This window comes from Trichosurus vulpecula, assembly GCF_011100635.1.
Source record: "Trichosurus vulpecula isolate mTriVul1 chromosome X unlocalized genomic scaffold, mTriVul1.pri SUPER_X_unloc_1, whole genome shotgun sequence".
NCBI classification, from domain to species: Eukaryota; Metazoa; Chordata; class Mammalia; order Diprotodontia; family Phalangeridae; genus Trichosurus; species Trichosurus vulpecula.
In genome coordinates, this window is record NW_023494377.1 from 8,673,627 (window position 1) to 8,695,662 (window position 22,036).

At 47.2% G+C, this 22,036-nt stretch overlaps 1 protein-coding gene across 3 annotated transcripts in view; it reads left to right on the forward strand.

The window, feature by feature from the left end:
* Positions 1-22,036, forward strand: part of L1CAM (L1 cell adhesion molecule) — a gene marked incomplete at its 3' end in the record, with an annotated part of 42,032 nt that overhangs the window by 14,497 nt on the left and 5,499 nt on the right. For 2 of the 3 annotated variants that reach the window (XM_036740450.1, XM_036740451.1), the window contains 17 exon segments: positions 403-655; positions 5,308-5,319; positions 6,324-6,429; positions 6,667-6,863; positions 7,621-7,743; positions 7,951-8,121; positions 9,786-9,897; positions 10,224-10,408; positions 10,738-10,869; positions 11,002-11,145; positions 11,935-12,046; positions 12,545-12,711; positions 12,875-13,031; positions 13,311-13,435; positions 13,612-13,713; positions 14,316-14,513; positions 14,859-14,929. In XM_036740450.1, the coding sequence (XP_036596345.1) occupies positions 580-655; positions 5,308-5,319; positions 6,324-6,429; positions 6,667-6,863; positions 7,621-7,743; positions 7,951-8,121; positions 9,786-9,897; positions 10,224-10,408; positions 10,738-10,869; positions 11,002-11,145; positions 11,935-12,046; positions 12,545-12,711; positions 12,875-13,031; positions 13,311-13,435; positions 13,612-13,713; positions 14,316-14,513; positions 14,859-14,929 (2,190 nt within the window). 3 annotated transcript variants of the gene reach the window in all.

The window sequence follows — 22,036 nt, forward strand, 5'->3', positions numbered from 1 at the left end:
CTGTTCCCCCCCCTTCCCCCCCCCAAGGCACATACAACAGCCTGTGGAGTGGGAGTGGGAGGTCCATTGGGGACAACAAGTTGGTGGGAGGGGGAGGGTCAGGGGAGGCAGAGGAAGGGAAAAGAAATAAATAAAGGAAGGGGAGGGGGAGGGGAGGGGAAAGGGGAGAAGGAAGAGGGGAAAACAGTGGATAGGAATATAGGGGTGCAGGCCAGAGGCTGCCTCTCTGACTCCCAGATTCCTCCCTCCTCTAGGGGAGGGGTCGGGGGGATGGGACCAGGAGCCCTGGCTCACACAAGATATTTGTCACTAATGGTCTATTTTCTCCTTTCTCCTGTCCTCCTCCCCTCCTTTCTCCTGGTGTCCCCCTGCTGCCCTACTTCCCCTACCTCCTCTCCCCAGCTCTGATCGGCACCTTTAGCACAGCTCCCCCTTCCCCTCCCCCCTTTCCTTTCCTTCCCTTCCTCCCCCAGAGGGAGGGCAGGAGCTGTGCGGAGCCTAAGTGGAGCTGCCTGCCCTTAGCCTGGCCTGTGCTGTCCAGCCTGGCCTGGCCCTGGGCGTGGCTGCAGGACCAGGAACATGGCTGTTGTCCTGAGCTATTTGTGGATACTCCTTCTGTGGAGCCTCGGCCTGTGCATCCAGATTCCGGAACATTGTGAGTATCGAGGGTGAGAGGGAGCTGGGGTTCCTCCCTAGGCCCACTGCTTCTCCTTGCCCCCAACCCCCTATACTCTATCAGCCTTTCCATCCTGACCCCTGTCACCCCTCTTCCATCTGTCTTTCCCCACCCTGCCTCATCATTCTCTCTCTGTTTGGTCCTCTGGCCTCTCCTCTCCCTTCCTCTCCTTTATCTCTCTCTTTCTCTCTGATCTCGGTATGGAAAAAGGGGGCAGGACAAAGTGGAGCTGACAGACTGCAGTGGGTGAGGTGGCATTGCTTTTAGCACCAGGGACAGCAGAGAGGAGATAAGACAGCATGGTGCAGCTATTCCAGGACGCTGGACAGCAGCCCCGAGAGATCCATTTACCTCAGCTGCAAGGGGGGAAGGGGAGAGGCGCCCCCCCCTTCCCCAGGATGATGAGGACAGTGGGTATTGGTGAAATATCTCCCCTCCCCTGCCTCTTCTCTGTCCTGCCCCCGTCTCCACCCACTGATTTTTGCCTTCCAGTCAGCAGTAACATCGAATAGAAAGTGGGTCAGAAGACGGGTTGGGTTTTGGTCCTAGCTCTGCCAAGTGACTAACTCTATGATCATAGGCAAATAGAATCCAGCCTTCAGTTTCTCGATCTGTAAAATGGGATGAGTCTAGCCAGTGTGGCTGATCTAGCCACAGAAACAGGGATGATTCAATGAGATCATAGACAGAAAAGGTCACCTTTAAAATAAAAGGCACTGGACCAACATGAGGCATTATTATGAATTATTATTATTGCACTTGTTATTATCTATGAAGGGGAAGAGAGAATCTAGGAGGCTGTATGGGTGCATCCATGTGTCAACACTACTGTACAAAAGGTGTGTTGTGAATGCATGCAGTTGTAACTGTGATGAAATGTGAGTATGGATGTTTGGGAAAGTGTGAGGGATAGTAGATGTGAATCTGTGCTTGTGGAGGTGTGTGTGTGTGTCTGTGAATGATTGAATGTGAATGTGTTTGGGTGTGCTTGTGGGTGCCTGGATGTGATATATGGTTGTAATCTATTGTGAATGTGCCTGTGCATTGTGAAGTTGTTCAAATGAAAGTATACACTTCTGATTGAAGGTAAAAATGCAAAAATGTGGATTTGATGAGGATAGACTCATACGTGTGTGTGTGTATGTATGTATGTGTGTGTGTGTGAGTGTGTGTGTGAGAGAGAGAGAGAGAGAGACAGACAGACAGACAGATAGACAGACAAAGAAAGAGAAACAGAGACAGACAGAGAGACAGAGACAGAGACTCTAAGCTTGTTTGCCCTGGACCATGAATGTTAGTCAGTCGGTCAGTCAACAAGCATTTATTAAGTGCTTGCCAGGCACTGTGTTAAACAACGGAATACAAATACAAGGAAAACAGAAAGACATTCCCTGCCCTCAAAGAGCAGATGTTCTAATGGGGAAGGCAGCACATACAAGGCCTGAGCACCCTTCTTAAATGAAGGTGTATGCAGACACTACCAATCTAAAGTTATATGTAGGTTGTATGTGTGTCTATGTTTGTTTAACTAGGAAGGTTGGTTGTGTTTTGTGTGTCTGTGTATGTGTGCTGTCCAGACTCACCTAGTTGTGTTCAGAATGCCCTTCTAGTATTTCTACCCTACGCTAGGTGAGGTAGCCATGTTCCATCCAATGAGTTACATGGGAATAAGTGGAGAGAGGGGAAATTGATGGAGAGGGAGACTGAGAAGCCAGGTAGCTATGGATGTCTGGGATCGGGATGGGGGGGGGTAAAGAGAGAATCAGGACATCTAGGGGTATTGGAACTGGGGAAGGCACATATGCATTCACACAGATATTCACACACACACAGAAACTCAAATGTGAAGGACAGTGTAATCATAGTGGACCAAGGCCTGACCTGGGCATTAAGAGATCCAAGTTCCGGTCCCACCTCAGCCATGTACTATATGACTTTGAGTCAGTCACTTTTCCTCTCTGGGATTCAGTTTCTGAGGGAGGTTAGATTTAAGGTCCTTTCTAGAACTGATAATATCACAAGCACAAAGGTGTAATTGGGATACATATACTGGGACTGGGACATATATAAAAATATAGGTATATATGGAAATATACTTAGAAATACAAACTTACATAGAGATGTCCATTTATCCATTCAGATCTTCAGATGCAGACACACCGTGGGTGTGTAGGGAGACATTCAGATACATAGAGGTACACAGCCAGACCCACCTGTGTTTCCTTTCTTCCCCCTTGGTTGCAGCTGCCTACCATGACCAAGCTGGGGCACTGGGACACCTGAGTGTCCCTCTCCTAGTTCTGCCACTGCATCTCAGTCTGAGCTCTCTCCCAAATGGTAGGCATATATGTGAGGCGTGAGTCCTGGACCAGGTCTCACCCGGCTTCCTATGTGTATAGCTTTGATGAAAGGGAGGAGTAGAAGGGTAAACACTGGGAGGAAGGAGGGCAAAGTTTTCCCTACAAAAGGACTATTGAGGAGGAAATTGCAAGAGGAAGATGAGCCTTCCCTCTTCCCATTCCAAGCTCCACTGGGAGTTTGGGGGACTTCCCTTCCCCAAGTATAAGAACCCTCACCCTCAGGGTTTCTGCTCTCCCCCCCCCACCTTCTCTTTCCTCACCCTCCTCCCAACCATTCCACTTTCTTTGTGTTTCCTTTCATTGATTGTCTTCCCTATTTCCCACTCTCCCTCCCCATCCACCCTTCCACTTTTCTCCATTTGCTTACTGAGATTAAGGGGTCTGGTAAGGCTTTCCCATAGGACGTGGAATTTAAGCTAGGTTCCAAGGATGAGTTGAATTTAGCTAGGGGGAGGGGGAGGAAATGTTCCTCTCTTTCCCCCTCCCTCTTCCCCCCCTCCCCCACAAGCTGCTGCCTAATTGCTTCTCCAGCCCTCCCCCCTCTGGTAATTGAAGACAAGGAGCCAACCCACTGTGGTGCTAATTGGATTAAGAAGGATGCGCCCGAGGGGGAGGGAGCAGAGCTTCATTATCCCTTTCCCCAAACAACTGGGTGGGGACGGGTGAGTGGGTGGGTGGTGGGTACGTTTCGATCTGTCTTTCTTTCTGTCATACCTTTGGTCCTCTCCCTTTCTTTCTCTTCCACATCTTTCTTCCTGTCCTTCTCTCTCTGTCCTTTCCTCCTGCTTTTTGTCCTTCTCTGCCTTTTCTCCTTCGCTCCATCATTTCTTTAGTCTCTCCCTTCCCTGTCCTCTCCCTTTCTGCTTTTCCATCTCGCTTTCTGTCCTTTCCCCCCTTTATTTCTCCTTTTCCATCTGTCTCTTCCTGTCCTTCTTTGTTTTCTCTTCCCTTTCTTCCCCTTTTCTTTCTCCTCTCCATCATTTCTTTAGTCTCTCCCTTCCCTGTCCTCTCCCTTTCTCCTTTTCCATCTCGCTTTCTGTTCTTTCTCCCTTTATTTCTCCTTTTCCATCTGTCTCTTCCTACCCTTTGTCTTCTCTTCCCTTTCTTCCCCTTTTCTTTCTCCTTCTCTCCATCATTTCTTTAGTCTCTCCCTTCCCTGTCCTCTCCCTTTCTCCTTTTCCATCTCGCTTTCTGTTCTTTCTCCCTTTATTTCTCCTTTTCCATCTGTCTCTTCCTACCCTTTGTCTTCTCTTCCCTTTCTTCCCCTTTTCTTTCTCCTTCTCTCCATCATTTCTTTAGTCTCTCCCTTCCCTGTCCTCTCCCTTTCTCCTTTTCCATCTTGTTTTCTGTCTTTCCCTCCTTTATTTCTCCTTTTCCATCTGTCTCTTCCTGTCCTTCTTTGTTTTCTCTTCCCTTTCTTCCCCTTTTCTTTCTCCTCTCCATCATTTCTTTAGTCTCTCCCTTCCCTGTCCTCTCCCTTTCTCCTTTTCCATCTTGTTTTCTGTCCTTTCCCTCCTTTATTTCTCCTTTTCCGTCTGTCTCTTCCTGTCCTTCTTTGTCTTCTCTTCCCTTTCTTCCCCCTTTCTTTCTCCTTCTCTCCATCATTTCTTTTGTCTTTCTCTCTGCCCTGTTCTCTCTCACTTTCTTTTTCACCATCTCACTCTTCCTGTTCTTTCTTTCTTTGCCCTTCCTCCGTCCCCCCCCACCCTTTTTTTTCCCTCCTTCTCTGCCTCTCTCTCTCATAGCTACTACAGTCTTTACTGTCAAAAGGTCCTCCAGAGCTCCCAGAGGGTAGGGCTGCATCCCCTGACACTGGTGGCTCCCCATAGACCATTTAATTTGCTTGTATTCCAAAATGTCTCAATGGGATTCCACATACTCAGGCAGAGTTCTCTGATATATTCGGATGTGTGGGTTATGTTTTGTAGGATGGGTGATAGAATTTAACTCTGGAAAGAATTTTAGAGATAATCTCATCTAAGACCACTCCTCCCCTTTCTCTTCACCCCACTCTCCTCATTTTTACAAAGGAGGAAACAGGTTTCAGTCCAACATGTACTCTGACATATCTCTCCATACCACGTCTCTACCTCTAAGATTCATGTTCCACCTCTGCATCTCTATCCTTCCCATGCTCCTTCATACTCCAACATGCTTCCACATATGTGTCCCCACCCCTGATCCTTCCTGCTGGTGATATTCCGTTTCCTCACACTAACCATGCCTAATCTTGTGTCTTCTGCTGTTTCTCTTGCTGCGGGGATCTCACAGACAACAAACACAGTAAGTATCTGTTTAGGGGTCAGGGGTAATATAGAGGGTTCCTCCACAGTCATATTGTTAGTACTTCTTTGCTTCTATCTGGTCACTCCTTTCTCCTCTAGGCCCTTAGATATCCCCTTCAAGTAGGTGTGAAGAGGGTCCTCCTTCCTTTTCCTCATCCAATCAATCAATCAGTCACACATTTCACATTTATTAAATATTAGATACTGTGCTGGGTGTTGGGGACACTGAGGCAAAATTGGAGGCGGGGAGACAACATGTATATATGTGGAGAATAAATAGCAGAAAGGAAGAAACATGCAAGCAGGTATGAGGATTAGGCAAGATTTTGTGTTGGAGGTTGTACTTGAGCTGTCTTAAAGGAGGTAGGGAATTATTACAGCCATGGGGAAAGCCAGTGCAAAGACTCAAAGGAGATGGGAGATGGAGTACCTGTATGAGGAACAAGAAGACGACCAGTTTGGTTGGATTGTAAAGTGTCAGACAGAGAGTAATATAGAATACAGCTAGAAAGGTATGTTAAGGCCAGGATAGGAAGGGACACAGGAGTTTAGATTTTAGCCTAGAAAGCAATGGAGAGTCCCTAGAGTTTGCCGAGAAAAGGAGTGCTACGGCCAGAGCTGTCACTGTGCATCCCCCAACATCTCCATCCTGTATTTAGACTTACATATACCCCACCCCAAGTAAGTGGGTGAGTAGGAGCCTGCCTTCTCTCTGCTCCCCACAGCCAAGCACACACTTTCCCACTGGTTGCTCATAAAATACAGGACTGCATAAAACATTCTCACACCAGCTCACAGGTGTGACTTACTGGCACAGGCATAATCACAATCACACGCACTTCCAAACTATACTGTCTAACTCCAGGGGGGAGCAGAACAATGGAAGTCCAGGTAGGGGCCTGGACCCCTTGTGGGAGCTGGAGGGATCGGATAATGGTGCCATCTCTAGACAGTCCTTGCTCTGACTCTCCTGCCCCCATCTCCCCCCATTTTTCCTGGCAGTGATGCAGCCCCCTACCATCACAGAGCAGTCCCCAGAAAGGCTGGTTGTCTTCCCTACTGATGAAATCAGCCTCAAGTGTGAAGCCAGTGGCAAACCTGAAGTCCAGTGAGTAACTCCAGACCCAGTCTGAACCCTGGCCCTCTCTGACCTCAGACTTCTCAGGTCCCCTCCCTGATCTATGACCCCATTCTTCTTGGGCCTCTCTGACCCCTGACCTCTGAGTCCAGCTCCTCCCTCCTCCCATCCACCTCTTGGCAAACTCCACATCTTGAGGATTCCTCTCTCTTCCCCTTCAAATCCCTCTATGTGTGTCTCATCCTTCTCCCATTCTCGTGGGGCCAGGTTCCGCTGGACTAAGGAAAACATCCACTTCTCTCCTGAGAAGGAGCCTGGTGTGATCACACATATGAACTCTGGCTCCTTCACCATCACCGGCAACAACAGCAACTTTGCCCAGAGATACCAGGGCACCTACCGATGCTTCGCCAGCAACAGATTGGGCACGGCTATGTCCCATGAGATCCAGCTTGTGGCTGAGGGTGAGGGCACTGAACAGCGTGGAGGAGGGTGGGGAGTCCCAGGGCCTGCAACAGATGCTTTTCCCTGAGACTTCAGGCATGGGCAGTGGGGGTCTAGGCCTGAATCCATAACAAGCCTCTAGCCCTGGTGTGGTCACTCCTCCTCATGCCTTTGTTTTCTTCCCTTCAGGCCCCTTTGTCTCTCTCCTGCTCTGTGCCCCCCTTCCTTGTTATCTCTCATTTTTCCCTTCCTCTGACCCCCCTCCCACCTCCACCACCCCCTCAAACCCCCTCCCCTCCTCTCTCCCCCTCCCTCTCTCCTGGGCTTCTCCTTTCTTCACCCTCCCTGAGCTACTTACTTCCCTTGAGCCCTGGCCCCCCTCACGTTGCCGTGGTGACGGTTGCCATGGTTTCGGTGTCAGGCTGATGTAAAGGAGTCTTGCCATTCCCCGCAGGTCTCCTCTTGGACTGCCAGCGGCTATAGCCCCCACCCACAAACTTGTAGCTGGAAAGAAAGGGGAATGAGGCTTGGGGAGGGGTGGCGAGGGGCTTGATGCTGGTTCACTCACAGCTTCAGGGGGCAGGACCTCCCTGGAGGCTGCCAGAGTCTGCCCTAAAAGGAGCTGCTCCCATCCCAGAGCCCCTGCTAGTCCTTCAGTCTAGTTCTGCCCCACGGATCTGCCCAGTGCTCTGTCTTTGCTGGGCCTCTCCCACTGGCCCCCAGTCTTTCCTTTGCTCCCCCTCTCCAGCTGTGCTTTCTCTCTCTGCCTCCTCCCAGGCGCCCCCAAGTGGCCCAAGGAGAAGGTGCAGCCCTTCGAAGTGGAGGAAGGTCAGTCAGTGGTCCTGCCCTGTAATCCTCCAGCCAGCACTGTGCAGCCCCGCATCTACTGGATGAACAGCAGTGAGTGGATGCTCCCTCCTGGAGGGCAGGGGGGCCTTTCTCCTGCCAGTCAGGGGGATGGACGAGATGATGGAGTGGAGGGAAAGGGTGTTCAGAGAGGTCAGGGAGTTTGTTGGCAGAATGCCCATACAGCCCATGGGCTGTATGGAGGAGGAGCTAATCTGTCTGGGGAGTGACCCATTTCTGCTCTGACTCTTCCCTGCCCAGAGATCTTCCACATCGCACAGGACGAGCGGGTGACCATGGGCCAAAATGGAAACCTTTACTTTGCCAATGTGCTCACTAATGATAGCCACTCGGACTACATCTGCCATGCCCACTTCCTGGGGGCCCGAACCATCATGCAGAAGGAGCCCATTGACCTCAGGGTCAAACCCAGTAAGTCTCCAAAAGAGTGTGTGTGTGTGCATGCATGTGTGTGTGTGTGTGTGTGTGTGTATGTGTTGTGTGTGTATGTATGTGTGTTGTTTTGTATGTGTGTGTATTGGAGAGGGTCACTGAACCCCACCTCACCCCAACTGTGAGGGCAATGAATCTTCAGGATCTTCCCTACTCCAGGCTCCAGTGGATTCAGCTTCCTTGGACCCTCCTTCTCTTACTTCCTGTCTGTAAACTTCCTGTCCTTTTAATTAGTATCCCAGATTCCTAAATCTAGAGCTGCCTTCATGAGAGTGACATTTTAGGAAAGATATTGATACGCTAGAAAACATACCATTTGTATGAAGATCAGCTGGAGGAACTTTGGATGTTTCAACTGGAGAAGGAGAAGACTAAGTGGCTGGGGCATGAGAGTTCCTTCAAGTGAGGAGCTAGCTAAAAGTAGGAAAGGCTTCCTTGGGAGGTTTGGAGCACTCCTCATTGGAAGTCTTCAAACAAAGGCCACTTGAGCATATTGTAGAAGAGATTTTTGTTCATGTCTAGAAATGAGGTCCCTTCCAACTCTCAGGGTCTGTGACTTGATGATTTAGTGGTCTCCTTATGGCCCACAAAATCAGGATGCAATACCTCATTCTGGCATTCAGTGCCCTCCCAAGCCTGCCTTTCCAGCTTCATTCCTACTGTTCAAGCATCTTCTGTTCTGGCTAACCCTCTTCACCATCACTCTAACATTCCAGGCTTCTTCTAGCTTCCCCACTTTGGCTCAAACCATCCCCCCTTCCCCTCCTCCCCACAATGTGCTCCTCACTCCTCTCTACCTGTTCCAGATCTTGCCCATTCTTCAGACCCTAGTCCAGACCTCAGCTTCCTCAGGAAGCCTTTTCTACCTTCCCCAGGCTCCAGAACTGTTTCCTACCTTGGAGTCACCTGGGGCCTCTTCTAGTACCACACTGTTTGTTTAGCAGAGGCTTATTCTCTGCTTCCTGTGGGTGAGATCTGTCTTCTCCCAAGACTGTATGTCTATCTCTTATCCTTTTTAAAAAATCCCCCTTAGCACCTAGTAGGGCTGAGCAGAAAGTAGGTGCCCAGTAAGAGCTTTGTTGAACAAATGGATGAATGGATGGTTTTGGCCTCGGAATATTGGCTGTTGGTGCCAACTGAAGCTTACATAGTCTCAAGTAGATTTGGGGGAAGGAAGACCTCAGTTCAAATTCTCCTTCTGAAACTTCTTGGCTGTGTGCCTCTGGGCAAGTCATTTTCCTTTCTTGGACCGCAGATTTTTTCTCCCTAAAACAAGGGGGTCAGACTCAATGGCCTCCAAGGTCCTTTTCGCCTCAAAATCTATGAGCCTATCCCATGAGGGGTTGAGTATTATGGGCAAGGCAAGAACTCGGGCAGCCTGAACCAGGGCCCAGGAAGCCTAAGAGTAGAGGCAGGAAGTCCAAGGACCCCAGGTAGTATATGGGGGCTCCTTCTCCGGTGGAAACAGGAATGGCACAGGGGGGTCAGGGAAGGTTGGTTGATTGAACTGTGTTCATTTGTCCCTCTCTGAGAATCCCTATTCCCTAGCAACATGGGTCTGGCAGGCCAATCAGACTTTGGGCTTGGGGGAAGGCCACCACTAGGTATAAAAGCGACCACGCACTCACCCTTGCCCCCTCCAGCTAACAATATGATTTACCGACGGCCACGCCTGCTCCTGCCTGAAGGTTCGAACAGCCGTCTGGTGGCTTTACGGGGCCAGCCTCTGGTCTTAGAGTGTATCGCCGAGGGCTTGTGAGTTGTGGGGTACCTGGGGGAAGGGCTGGGCACCTCACGGAGCACCCAGGGCTTCTCAGGCAAGAGTACCAACTTCTCTCACCACTGGGTACTGGTTGGATCTTTGACTTGCCCCACCCCCTCCCCAATCCTTGAAATCCCTCAATCCAATTGCACTGGAGATGGGAAGATAGAGAACTCCAGAAACAGGGTTTGGGGGGGAGAGGGGAATGGTACAACTTTAGGGTCTGAAAGAGAAATTGGTGTTAGCTGTGGGGGAGGAGCGGGGGTGGGGTGGGGTGGGAAGCGTGACTCATACCAACCCTTCTTCTTTGCCTGGGCAGCCCCACACCCACCATAAAGTGGTCATACCCAAGCAACCAAATGCAGGCAGGCCGAGTGACCTACCAGAACTTCAATAAGACACTGCGTCTGGTGAAGGTGGAGGAGGAAGATGATGGGGAGTACCGCTGTTGGGCTGAGAACACCCTGGGGACTGCACAACATGTCTACTATGTCACTGTTGAGGGTATAACACCCCTCACCCTTCCCCTCACCCCCCAGCTAGTAATCTCATGTTTGCTGTCCCTAGCATATGGCCCACTTCTGTCAATAAGGCACAACTTAGTCTATTTCCACTCAGATTCCCAGATTGTCCTCATCCCATCTACTGGCCTATACTCCTCAGAGTGTGTGGCATCCTGGGTGGGCAGCTAAGAGTAAGGTCAACGTTTCCACTTCTGCCCTGGTTTAGGCCATGTGTGCTTTGTGCCAGCGTGGATGTCAAGGAGCAGGAGCTGGGAGGGTGGGAACATATTGTGCCAAGTCACTCAGTACCTACACTTGCCCTCCCACCAGCTGCCCCATACTGGTTGCAGGAGCCCAAAAGCCTGGTGTTGGCACCAGGGGAGACTGCCCTTCTCAACTGCCAAGTCCAGGGAAGGCCCCGCCCCATGGTCACTTGGAGGATCAATGGAGTCTCGCTGGAAAGTGAGCAGGGGCTCTGATGCTGGGGTGGTGGGAAGGGCATGATGAGTGGGATGGGCATGGTGGGGTGGAGGTGAGAGGCCCAGGCTTTGGGACTATGTTTTCCTGGCTCAGCGTACCCCACTCTCCCTCTAGATCTGACCAGAGATGACAAACTCAGAGTCCAAGGAGGGGCACTGATCCTGAGCAATGTGCAGCCCAATGACACCATGGTGACTCAGTGTGAGGCCAGAAACAAGCACGGGGTCTTGCTCGCCAATGCCTACATCTTTGTTGTCCGTGAGTGTCTTTGCTGGGCCCGCTGGCCCTGCTCCCTTCTCACCACCCCTGCTACCTACCCTACCCTACCCTGCCCCTAAGTTTTGTGCCCTATCACTGTGTTCTTCTCCCCCCACCCCCGCCATGATTTGATAATTCCTCTAGCTGCTTGGTTCTCAATTCCACCCCTACCATCCTTGGAGTTCAACAAATGAGTCAGACACTGGACATGGTTAGGTGATGATGTGGGGAGAGGAGGGAGGAAGAGGAAACAGAGTGGGGAGCCTATTTCTGGTTTCATTCAGCCACAGGCAGCATTCTGAGAGAGGCAGTTCATGACCTAGGCTTCCCAGAGATGGGGCCTGAAGGAAGACTTGGAGAGTTGGCTAAATGTGGAGAGGAGGAGAAAGGCCATTCTAGGAGGGGGGTGTGTGTCAGAATGCCATGTGAGCAAACATGCATGGCAGGGGCAGGGTACAGCAAGGAGATCAGACTGAGGAGAGGCAGAGAAGGCACCAGACTGTGAAAGGTCTTTCATGTTAGGCCAAGGGCTTGCATGGAGAGTCTTTGAAGGTTCATAGATTTTGAGCTGGAAGGGACCTTAGAAATCATTGAGTCTTGTCCCTCCTTGCCCCTCCCCCCCATTTTATAGATGAAGAAACTAGAGGCCAGGAAAGCTAAGTGATGTGTGTGTGCTAGATCCCAGGGTCCCCTCTGCCCTCTTCCTTCCATGATCTCCCTCCTTTAGCCCTGAAGTCTCTCCAGGACCCCTGATCTGTCTCTGTCTCCTGTGTCTCTCCCCTTCCCCAGAGCTGCCCACCAAGATCCTGACTCCAGACAATAAAACTTACCGAGAGGTTCAGGGTAGCACTGCCCACCTGCTGTGTAATGCTTTTGGGGTGCCCATGCCCAGCATCCAGTGGTGAGAGTCCTTATTGTTCCTTTTGGGACACTCAGAGGGGGAGGGCTCATGGAACCGTAGGAGGATGTTGGAATGGGAAGCTAAGAGTCCCCTTTTGAGGAAAAAACTACAAGCTCCAGGTAGAGGAGAGGGTATGTAGCCCCTCATGTGACATTTGAAGAGGCTGAGGCCCAGAGTGACTGGCCCAAGGTCATACAGCCAGTCATTGGTATGAATGACCCATTAGAGTCCCTCTGAGAGATTAAGGCCATGTGCACCTAACTATGAGAATTTATATTGTTATCCAGAGAGGGACCTCCATTAAGACTTAACAGAAATATGCCCCTAGGAGCTAGGACAGAGGACAAAGGTGTCCATTTTAATGAGGCAGACTCTTGAATGCTACTCAGGGTCAGGGCTGAGCAGCTTGGTGCATTAGGGGCCCTCAGCAATGAAAGGAAGGGGACTGAGATCCTTATGCCTTTGTCTCCCCTCACTCCCATGTCCTTCCACCCTCAGGTTAAACCGGGATCAGGCCACCGTCCTGCAGGATGAACGCTTTGTCCCCTATGCCAATGGGACTCTGGCCATCCGAGACCTTCAGACTAATGACACAGGATCCTATTTTTGTCAGGCTGAAAATGATCAGAACAGAGTTTCTATCCAGGCTCATCTTCAGGTCAAAGGTCAGTGCCCCTTTCCCACCCATTTTCAAGCCTCTGGGCTCTAATCCCTTCTAGCTGAGGCAGTCTTTCCTCGTACCCATCTCCATGACTCGAGCTGCCCTCAAGGAGAGGGGCCAGGGCTCCCCGTAAGGGCCCAGGGTAATCCTGTCGCTCCTTCTCCCAGAGGCCACCCAGATCAAGAAGGGTCCCCAGAACCAGATTGTCAAGAAAGGCTCAAATGTGAAATTTCCATGCCACGTGTCCTTTGACCCCTCCCTGGAAATCCAAATCGATTGGTACTGGAATGATCAGAACATCAAGGACATCTCTGAGGATGACAAGTGAGTTGATGGAGTTCCTGGGCTCCCTTTGCAGTGTCAGGACCTGCTTTAGGCCCTAGGGAGAGGAGGGAGGGATGGAAAGCACAGGAGTTCCCTGCCCTTGGGGTGCCCCTGCCCCAAAGCTGGCAGCAAAGGCAGCAAGGAAGGGAAGGAAAGCCTGATGAAGAGGGGAAGGGATTGTGGCTTCCTGAGTGGACCCAGGGCTCCCTGACAGTAAAGGGAAGTTTTTGGAGGGGGCGCCATTGGGTAGCAGCCAATTTGTGCTCTCTCTCGTACCAGGTACGTCCTAAAGGAAGAGGAGTTGACCATTAAAAACTTGGACTATACTGACCAGGGAAACTATAGTTGTGTGGCCAAGACTGCCTTGGACTCAGTGGAGAAAAAGGCTGCACTACTGGTGGTGGGTAAGTCCTAGCATCAGAAGGGTATAGAGCTGGGGGCCCCTATCTTTCCATGCAGGTGGGTGGTGCTAAGGGGCTGTGAGAGGAGTGATGGAGCGGGGAGGCTGTTCTGGGCCCCTTGGAGCACTGAGGGCACCCTTCCTATCCCCTGGATTCACATGCCCCTCTTCCATTTCCAGGGAGCCCGGGGCGTGTGGGCCAGCTGGAGCTGTATAAACAGAAGGATTTTCATATCCAGCTCTCTTGGAGCCCAGCAGAGGAACATAACTCACCCATTGAGAGTAAGCTCTGACATCTATCTTGCTATATTGGCCCCAGCCCATCCTGCCCCTCTTCCTTCAAACTCTAAAGATTTCACAGAACACCGAGGGCCTCAGGCTTACCCTGGAACGCCCAGCCTAGTCTCACCCACAGGTAACATGCAGAAGAAGGGCCAGGCTGTGATGGAAGGACATGCTGTATGGTACAAAGCAAAGGCTATAGGGCAGGGGTTGGGAACCTGCGGCCTTGAGGCCACATGTGGCCCTCTAGGTCCTCAAGTGCAGCCCTCTGACAGAATCCAAACTTCACATAAATCCCTTCTAGGTCTTCAAGTGCAACCCTTTGACTGAATCCCAGCTTCACAGAACAGATCCCCTCTAGGTCCTCAAGTGAAGCCCTTTGTTTCGTGACCCTCAGTCACATAGAGTGTTGTTTTGGTCTCTGAGTGTTGAGCGTGTATGAGGCTTGCTGCCCCTCTAGCCATCCTGGGAGCTCCTAGTCAGTAGAGGACCCAGGCCCTCTTCTTCCCATTGGAGTCTAGGCCAAGGCTGGAAGCATTCATTGATTGGCTGTTATTTTTGCTATATTTTGTTATATTTGCTATATTTTGTTATATTTGTAGAGTACTACATTGAGTTTGAGGACCGGACCATGGAGCCTGGAACCTGGCACCCACTGGCCACAGTGCCTGGGAATGAGACCTCAACCAGGCTCAAGCTGTCTCCCTATATCCACTACAACTTCCGTGTCATAGCCAACAACAAGTATGGTGCCAGTGAGCCAAGTCCCGACTCAGAGACTTTTGTCACCCCCAATTCAGGTAAACTGGGGTGCAGAGGAAGGAGGCCAGTAGTAGGGTGGTGCCCATAGACAAAGGAATAAAGAGTGGTGGAATGTCAGAGCTAGGAGGGCCCTTAGAGATCATTTAGTTAACTCCTTCATTTTTCAGGTGGGGCAATGGATCTTGAAAGGGAAAGGACTTGTTCAAAGTCACCCAGTTAGTAAGTGGCAGAGCTGGGCCCAAGTCCTGACCAGGTCATCTAGTGCCTTAGACATTAGAAGTGGGGTCTGTCCTCCCTTCCTTTCCCCCCCATTCCCACTTTCTTTCCTTTATCAGGGCAAGGGGCAGGGTGGGGCATTAATGAATGAATATTTTATGTTTCAGTACCAGAGAAGAACCCAACAGAAGTCAAGGGGGAAGGCAATGAGACCAACAACATGGTCATTACTTGGAAGGTGAGTGAGCCTTGGGTAGAAGGCCTTTTTTTCCAGTGTCATCCAGAATTTAGTACAGCTGGAGAGGGGCCATCCAGGGTTTTTAATGCAGTTGGAGAGGGAGGCAGTCTCAAAGGTTAATGGAATGAGGTGATGGTCCCCAAAAGGATTTGGCCCTGGGCCTTGCTAGGGGAGTCAACTTCCCAGAAGTCTAAGGCAACTGATATAGGAACTAATATAGGGACAGTATTCTTGGCCAAAGTTTGTTCTATTACAGCCTTCTAAAAAACCTTAGGTTTTTATTGAAACAATAGACAATATATTTTGATTTGTCATTTTAGTGAGAGCTCTGTAGTAGCTCAGCTTCATTTACTAAAGCATTTATATAAATTTCTATGCTTGCAGGTGGGCTGCATAAATCACACTGAGGCCGCATGCAGCCTGCAGGCTGCATTTTGGACAGCCCTGGTCTAAACCTCACTGATCTCTAACCCTTGATTTATAGCACTGAATCCCCTTGACCTTTGTAGTCTCTGAGTTTGCTTTAGGTCCTTTCGTTCCAAAATCTTTGTCATCTGCTCCCTAATGACCTTTCCACCTTCTTGGTGCCCAAATCTAGTACTTACTCCCTCTTTCTTCTCTTGCCCTTGCCACCAGCACATTCTAAGGCTAGTGCATTTCCTAGGGTTTATTCACAAGGGAAAAGAATGGGATATTTTGTTATTTTTGTCAATCTGATGGATGCAAGTGGAAGTTCAGAGTTGATTTAATTTCATTCCTCTTATTATTTTAGTGATTAGGAGTATTCTTTCATGTAGCTATTAATAGCTTGCATTTCTTCTTTCAGAAATCTGGCTATTCATATTCTTTAATGTATTAGGGGAATGACTCTTGCTCTTATGTGGTTGTATCAATTTTGGCAGATACATTCACAGCAAATGTTTTCCCTCCAATGAACAACTCCTTTCTTGTTTTAGCTGCATTGATTTTGTTTGAGTTGAAGCTTTTAAATTTAAAATAATGAAAATGATCTTACTTTTTTACCTCCAAAAGTCAGTGTCACAGTAGATAGAAGACCAACCACGGAGTCAGGGAGATGTGGGCTTGAGTTCTATCTCTGGCACATACTGGCCCTGTGACGTAAACAAGTCACTTGGCCTCTCAGTCCCCAAGATGACTCACTAAGATTTACAGGACATTTGCAACTGGTCTACATTAATAGAGGAAATTTCCTCACTGAAACCAAATGAAATCACTGTTCTGAACCAAAAAACAAACAAACAAAAAATCATAGCGATCTGTCTGGTTAAGAATTCTCCCTCTAGCCATAGATATAGAAGATTCCTCCTTCTATCTTCCTGTATCTTTTTATGTCACCTTTTATATTTAAGAGAAATATCCATTTGGAGCATGTTGTAGTGTGAACAGAGCAGTGGCCTCAAACTCCAGTCGAAATGAGGGCTATTAAACTGCAGACTGAAGATTGACTTAGAAAACCACAGATTAATATTATCTATGCTTTAATGGATTTTATTTATTCTTTTAAATATGACATTTTGATCTGGTTTGACTGTACTTGGGAGTGTTATGGGCTTTGTGTTTGACCCCTGTGGTGTAAGATATTAATCTGAACCTAATTTCTGTTGAAATATTCTGTTTTCCCAGAAGATCTTGTCCAATAGGAAGTCCTTATTCTAGTGGTTTGTATTCTAGAGTTATAATACTTCTGCCACCACCATATTTCAGGTCATCATGTTTCCCAGGGTTTATTTGGAAAGGACAAGAGTAGAGCACCAACATATTAAGGATAGTGCTCCAGAGAGTCCAAAGTACAGCTCAAAGATTTAACCAGTTTGGGCTGGATGGTACTTAATTTTGCAAATCTGGTAATCCAATTTTAGCTAAATCTCCCCAGCACTCCTTAGGGGCCTACGATGGAATCCTAGCTCCATTGTTTTGCTCAATAATGGTCTCTAAATGGAAATAGTATTTCCATCCCAGAACACCCCTGTACCAATTTGGGATTCAAAATCTCCTACCTCCAAGGTGTCTTGAACCAAGTTTGTCTGGCCATTTACAATTCTAATTTTGCTAATGAGGAAGCCACAAGATTCTCTGTTCCCATTCTTACTTGTCACTCAATAACCCCTTCTTCCTCCTGGGGGGATGGAGAGGGGGGGAAACTCTCATAAAAGATATTAATTAGGGTTATATGCATCACTCAGAAAACAGAATGAGCCACTTTAAGAGATTGTATAGAGCAGTGGATAGAGTCAATATGGGAGTTTGGAAGACCTAGATTTAAGTCCTGACACTGACACACATCAGATTGTGACCCTGGACAAGTTATCTGACCTCCCAGGACCCTGGGCAACCCTCTAAGGCTCTAGGTTGCAGATGTTCTGCACTGATAGAAGGAGTTCTGTACACCAGTGAAATGACAGGTCCAATGCAAAAACAAAACAAAACCAAAAACCAAAACAAACCCAGTCACTCTCAGAGTTCTGCCCTGCCCCCAAATTCCTTTTTTAAGAGTGGGGTGTATAATAGAAACCACCCCATTTGGCTCTGGTGCTTTGACTATGTGAAAGCACTTTTTTGATTGAATCAAACAGTCAGAACTGAGTGTGAACAGGGCCTGTATACCTCCTTGAAACAATCAAAGCCATTCTATGAGAGACTGGATCACCTCCCCCCCACCCCAAACACTTAGTTTAAAGGGAGAAGCTTTCTAAGAATCAGGGAAGAATAGATTCTGAGCTTCTGAATTCCAGAGGTTGGAGCAACCATAGAACAAAGGGAGAACTGGGCTGTGGAAAAGAAGGGAAATAGCAAGGAGAGTTCTTGGCTCTGTGGGCAATTGTGGATAGGAGGTTCCAGGCTGAAGGGAAGAAGTCCCAAGAAAAAGGTCAGATCTTTCTCCAACTTCTCCTAATACGTGTCTGTCCACAAACAATATGCTATAACTGGCTATGTTACCCAAATGTTTCCAGGAAACTGAATTGTGCCTCAATCACAAAGAGGCTAGGGGTCAACTAGAGATAGATATAAATGTAAGGTTAGGCAGAGAATTCCACTTCTGCCTAAGAGTTAGGAATTTTTCCCAACTGGAGGCTTAGAGTGACTGAACTCAGAACTTTTCAACTAAAGTTAACTCCCTAAAGCTAGCAAGAAAGAAACCAAGTGGACCTTAGATTGCCCCCTAGGTTTCAAATGAGCTAATTATTGTCACAGGATGTTACAAATTGGGGGCTTTTCCAGAACAATTTTTTTCTTCATTGTGTTTGGGAGTTTCAATATTATGCTAATTTTTTAAAAATGTGTTTCGTTGTTTGGTTGCCTTTCAAGCAGGATTTTTTTGTTTTATCATTCTGTTATATTTATTTTATAGTATTATATTTATATATTTTGATATGTTTATATATTTATATATTATTTTATTATTCAAAGCATCATTTATTTTAAGTGTTCTTAGTATAAGAATCTTAGTTTTGAGCTATTTGTAGTAGAACAACCATTTTATAATTGCTATAATCTGATAACTGCAGTTGGTAGTGTTATTACTGGTTTATATTGTTGGAATCAGTCAAATTGGTCATTGGGTAAATCTTGGCATTATGGAACAACATTGTAAGGATTTGAGAATCATATATGGAAAGAATCGTCCATTTGTGGAGGCTGAGATTCAGAAGGGATGATTGATATAGGACATGTATCTAATGAGGAGGATTCATGAACTTCATGAAGGTCCTCCTTCATGGAAGACTGTAGAAAAGTGTATATGAAAGCAAGGTCAGGGGCATTTATGGACGGTGTGCTCTGTGAATGACCAGAATCATTCACACATTGAAAAATACCTGAAAGAATCCAATGTTGATTTAGAAAGCTACAAATGAACATTCTTTATGTTGCATTGTATTTTTATTTATTATGACATTTGGATCTGGTTTGGACACACTTGGGAGTTTTGTGGGTCATGAGTTTGATGCCTCTGGTGTATAGTAAAGCACTTGAAAATTGATTCAAAGTCCTCCATTTAAGGAGGAGGAGTTAGGTAATCCACATGCAGCATTAATGAGTAGAAATGATGACTTACTACAGCAATTGAAGCTTGAGGTTGAAAATAGAGATTTCACCTATGTAGGATCTAGGACCTTTCCTGGCTGAAGTATGTTTTAATGATACTTCAGAGTCTACACTTTATAGGCCAAGGATATTTTCCCTTCCTCTGTGTAGATGGTCATGGAAGACAGTCTTCCCCAAATCAAATAGCAGGGTCTAGTTAGATAGAAGATCCAAAGAGAGTTTCATAATGACTGACAGATCCAGCTTACCGGTACATTAGATGGTGAGTAGGTCCTCTGAAAAGCATAGAGAGGCTTCCTGTGGCAATAGATTGCAAAGTATATGCATTGATATAGACAGCAAAGATAATAAAGGAATATTTTCTGGGAAGATCTCCAGTCCCCTTAAGAAAGACTCTGGAGGGGATTGGGCTGGGTATGCCACGGAAATGTTACAGATCTGATGGCCCTCTAACAGTGACTGGATAGATTGCTTAATGGAAAGCTTTAAAGATGCTGCTTTTGAGCATTGGTAGTAAAGGACATGAAATCCTAGACTCACCTACTCAGAATGCATTTATAAACTCGAATTATTCCATGGCTCAGGCCAAACAACCATAGTTTAGCCAATCAACTGATTGAGTTTGGAAAAAAAAAACATTCAGTGAAGAGAGGAACTACCATTTCATGAGTAGATAACTCTTTATCCAAGACTAGTAATGAGACAGCTGATACTTCCTGAGAATGAAGACTTGACTAGAATCACCCAAGTAGCCACAGGGCTGTGGTGCTGACATGACCTCAGAGGATCTATAAGACTGTCATAGCATTGAAACAAATATTAACTTGGGTTAAACTGGCCAAATAATTTAAGCACATGGATGCTGAGTTAAGAAATGTGATATATGACAAATACTTGACTCTAATCGCCTGATGGACATTTACTCATTTGTGGTACCAGGGGACTAAGCAGGGTTATTGCCCTGTAGGTGCTGACTCAGCTGAAGGAGCTTGTGGAAACTGTGGGGAAAATCAGACCCAGGGACAAATCCATCCCCACCTGGAAAAGTAATGAGACAAAGGAAAGGAAGACGAGTCATGCTGATATATGACCATTACTGTCAGAAGGAAATCAGAAAGGCAGAGACTGCCATATACAGGTCACATGCACCCAGGAAGGGTGGATGGCTATAGGACTGGTTGTGGGAAAAAGAGATGGGGCTAGAGAAGGAACTCACTCCAGGCCCCACAAACAATATCCCTGACTTTGTCATCCATTCTTTTTTTTTTTAATTTGTCAAATCTGTATTGGGTAGGTAAAAAGGGAGGAAAAGTTAGTCCTTCTTGGCAGCCACCTTCTTCATGGCAGCCAAGATATTGCTGAGGTCTTCTCTCTTCCTCTTGACCTGGATGGGAATGTGAGTTGCCATCCTTTTTTGGATGAACTTAAGAGCTGTCTTATCCTTGGAGACCTTGAACCATGGCCCTCCTCTCTTAAGGGGCAAACCCATACATCTCTGGATCACATCTCTCACAGACTTGGTGTTCTTGGTCAATCATATATGTCAGTGACAGTGTCTCAGATTTGAAAAGTTCTTGGTGACTTTGGGACCATTCTTGAGGCCTACGGGCATGGAGTAAGAGATAACCATGGCTACAACACTTCTATAGACCAAATGGAAGCCACAGCAGAAGTCACCCATTCCTAATCGATTTTCCTCACTGGACTTCATATAGGAGTGACTGTAAAAATTGAGAATATCGACTGCACTGTTGTCCTAGATAGCAGAGCACAAGTGACCATCATGTTCCAGTCATTCTATGAGAAACATCGGAAGGAAGTATCTATTTAGCCTCATGATACTTTCGGTCTTGAATGACTGAGAGACAAAAAGTATCCATACCTGGGATATATTGGGCGAACTTCTGAAGTAAATCTAGAGAATTTTGATTTTGGAGATTCTCTGGGACCAGAAGAGGGGAAGGAATGGCTAATTCAGAAGCTTAGCAAGAAGACAAATATATTTTCATGAGTGTGGTACGGAATGGGCCTAATGAGGACTAGGAAGATTCGATTCACTGACTCCTGACCATTCCAAGAGAGATCCAGAAAAATTCCCTTGTCTGAGGATAAATTATCTCAGAGAACATCTCAAGAACCTAAATTATATCATTACAGAGTCTAGTAGCCAATGCGCATCACCCACAGTAGTAGTACCAAAGAAGAATGGAAAGATGCATATATGTTCTGACTACGACACCTTGAACCAAAAAACCTAAAGTGGTCAATATACTAGATGCTTATTAGACAGCAGTGATCTTCTGTATTGGATCTGTGTAGTGGTTACTACCAGGAGAAGATGGCTTCCATCTTCCCAGGCAGATTTTATCAGTTTATGTGCATGACCAAAATGATCTCAGGGACACATGCTACTTTCCAAAGAATGATGAGGAAAGTAGTTGGAGGCAAGAACAACCTACAAGTGTTGCTATACCTCGATGAAATTATTTTCTTTGGGAAGATCTTGGAAGAACAGGAAGAAAAAGACTGTTGAAAGTGTTAGATTGACTGGAGGAAAATGCCTTAAAACTTTCCACTGATAAGTGCCAATTTTGTAGAGTCCCATGTGGGTCATATCTCAAAAGGTGTGAACACTGACCTAGAGAAGGTAGAAGCACTTCTGACTTGGCCGGATCCAAAGATTCTTTGATTTTGGGGCAACTGGGTGGCCCAGTGGATAGAATGCTGGGCCTGGAGTCAGGAAGACATGAGTTCAAATCCACACTTACTAGCTGTGTGCCCCCAGGCAAGTTACTTAATTTCTGTTTGCTTCAGTTTCCTCAACTGTACCATGGGGATAATTATAGCACTTACCTCCCAAGGTTTTTGTAAGGATCAAATGAGATATTTGTAAAGGGCTTAGCACAGTGCCTGGCACATAGTAGGCACTATATAAATGTTAGCTATTATTATTATTATTTTCCGACCCTAAGGACTTTTCTAGGATTTGGTGGTTATTATTGAAAATTTGATTTAAAAAATATTGAATAAGCTCACTAGAGA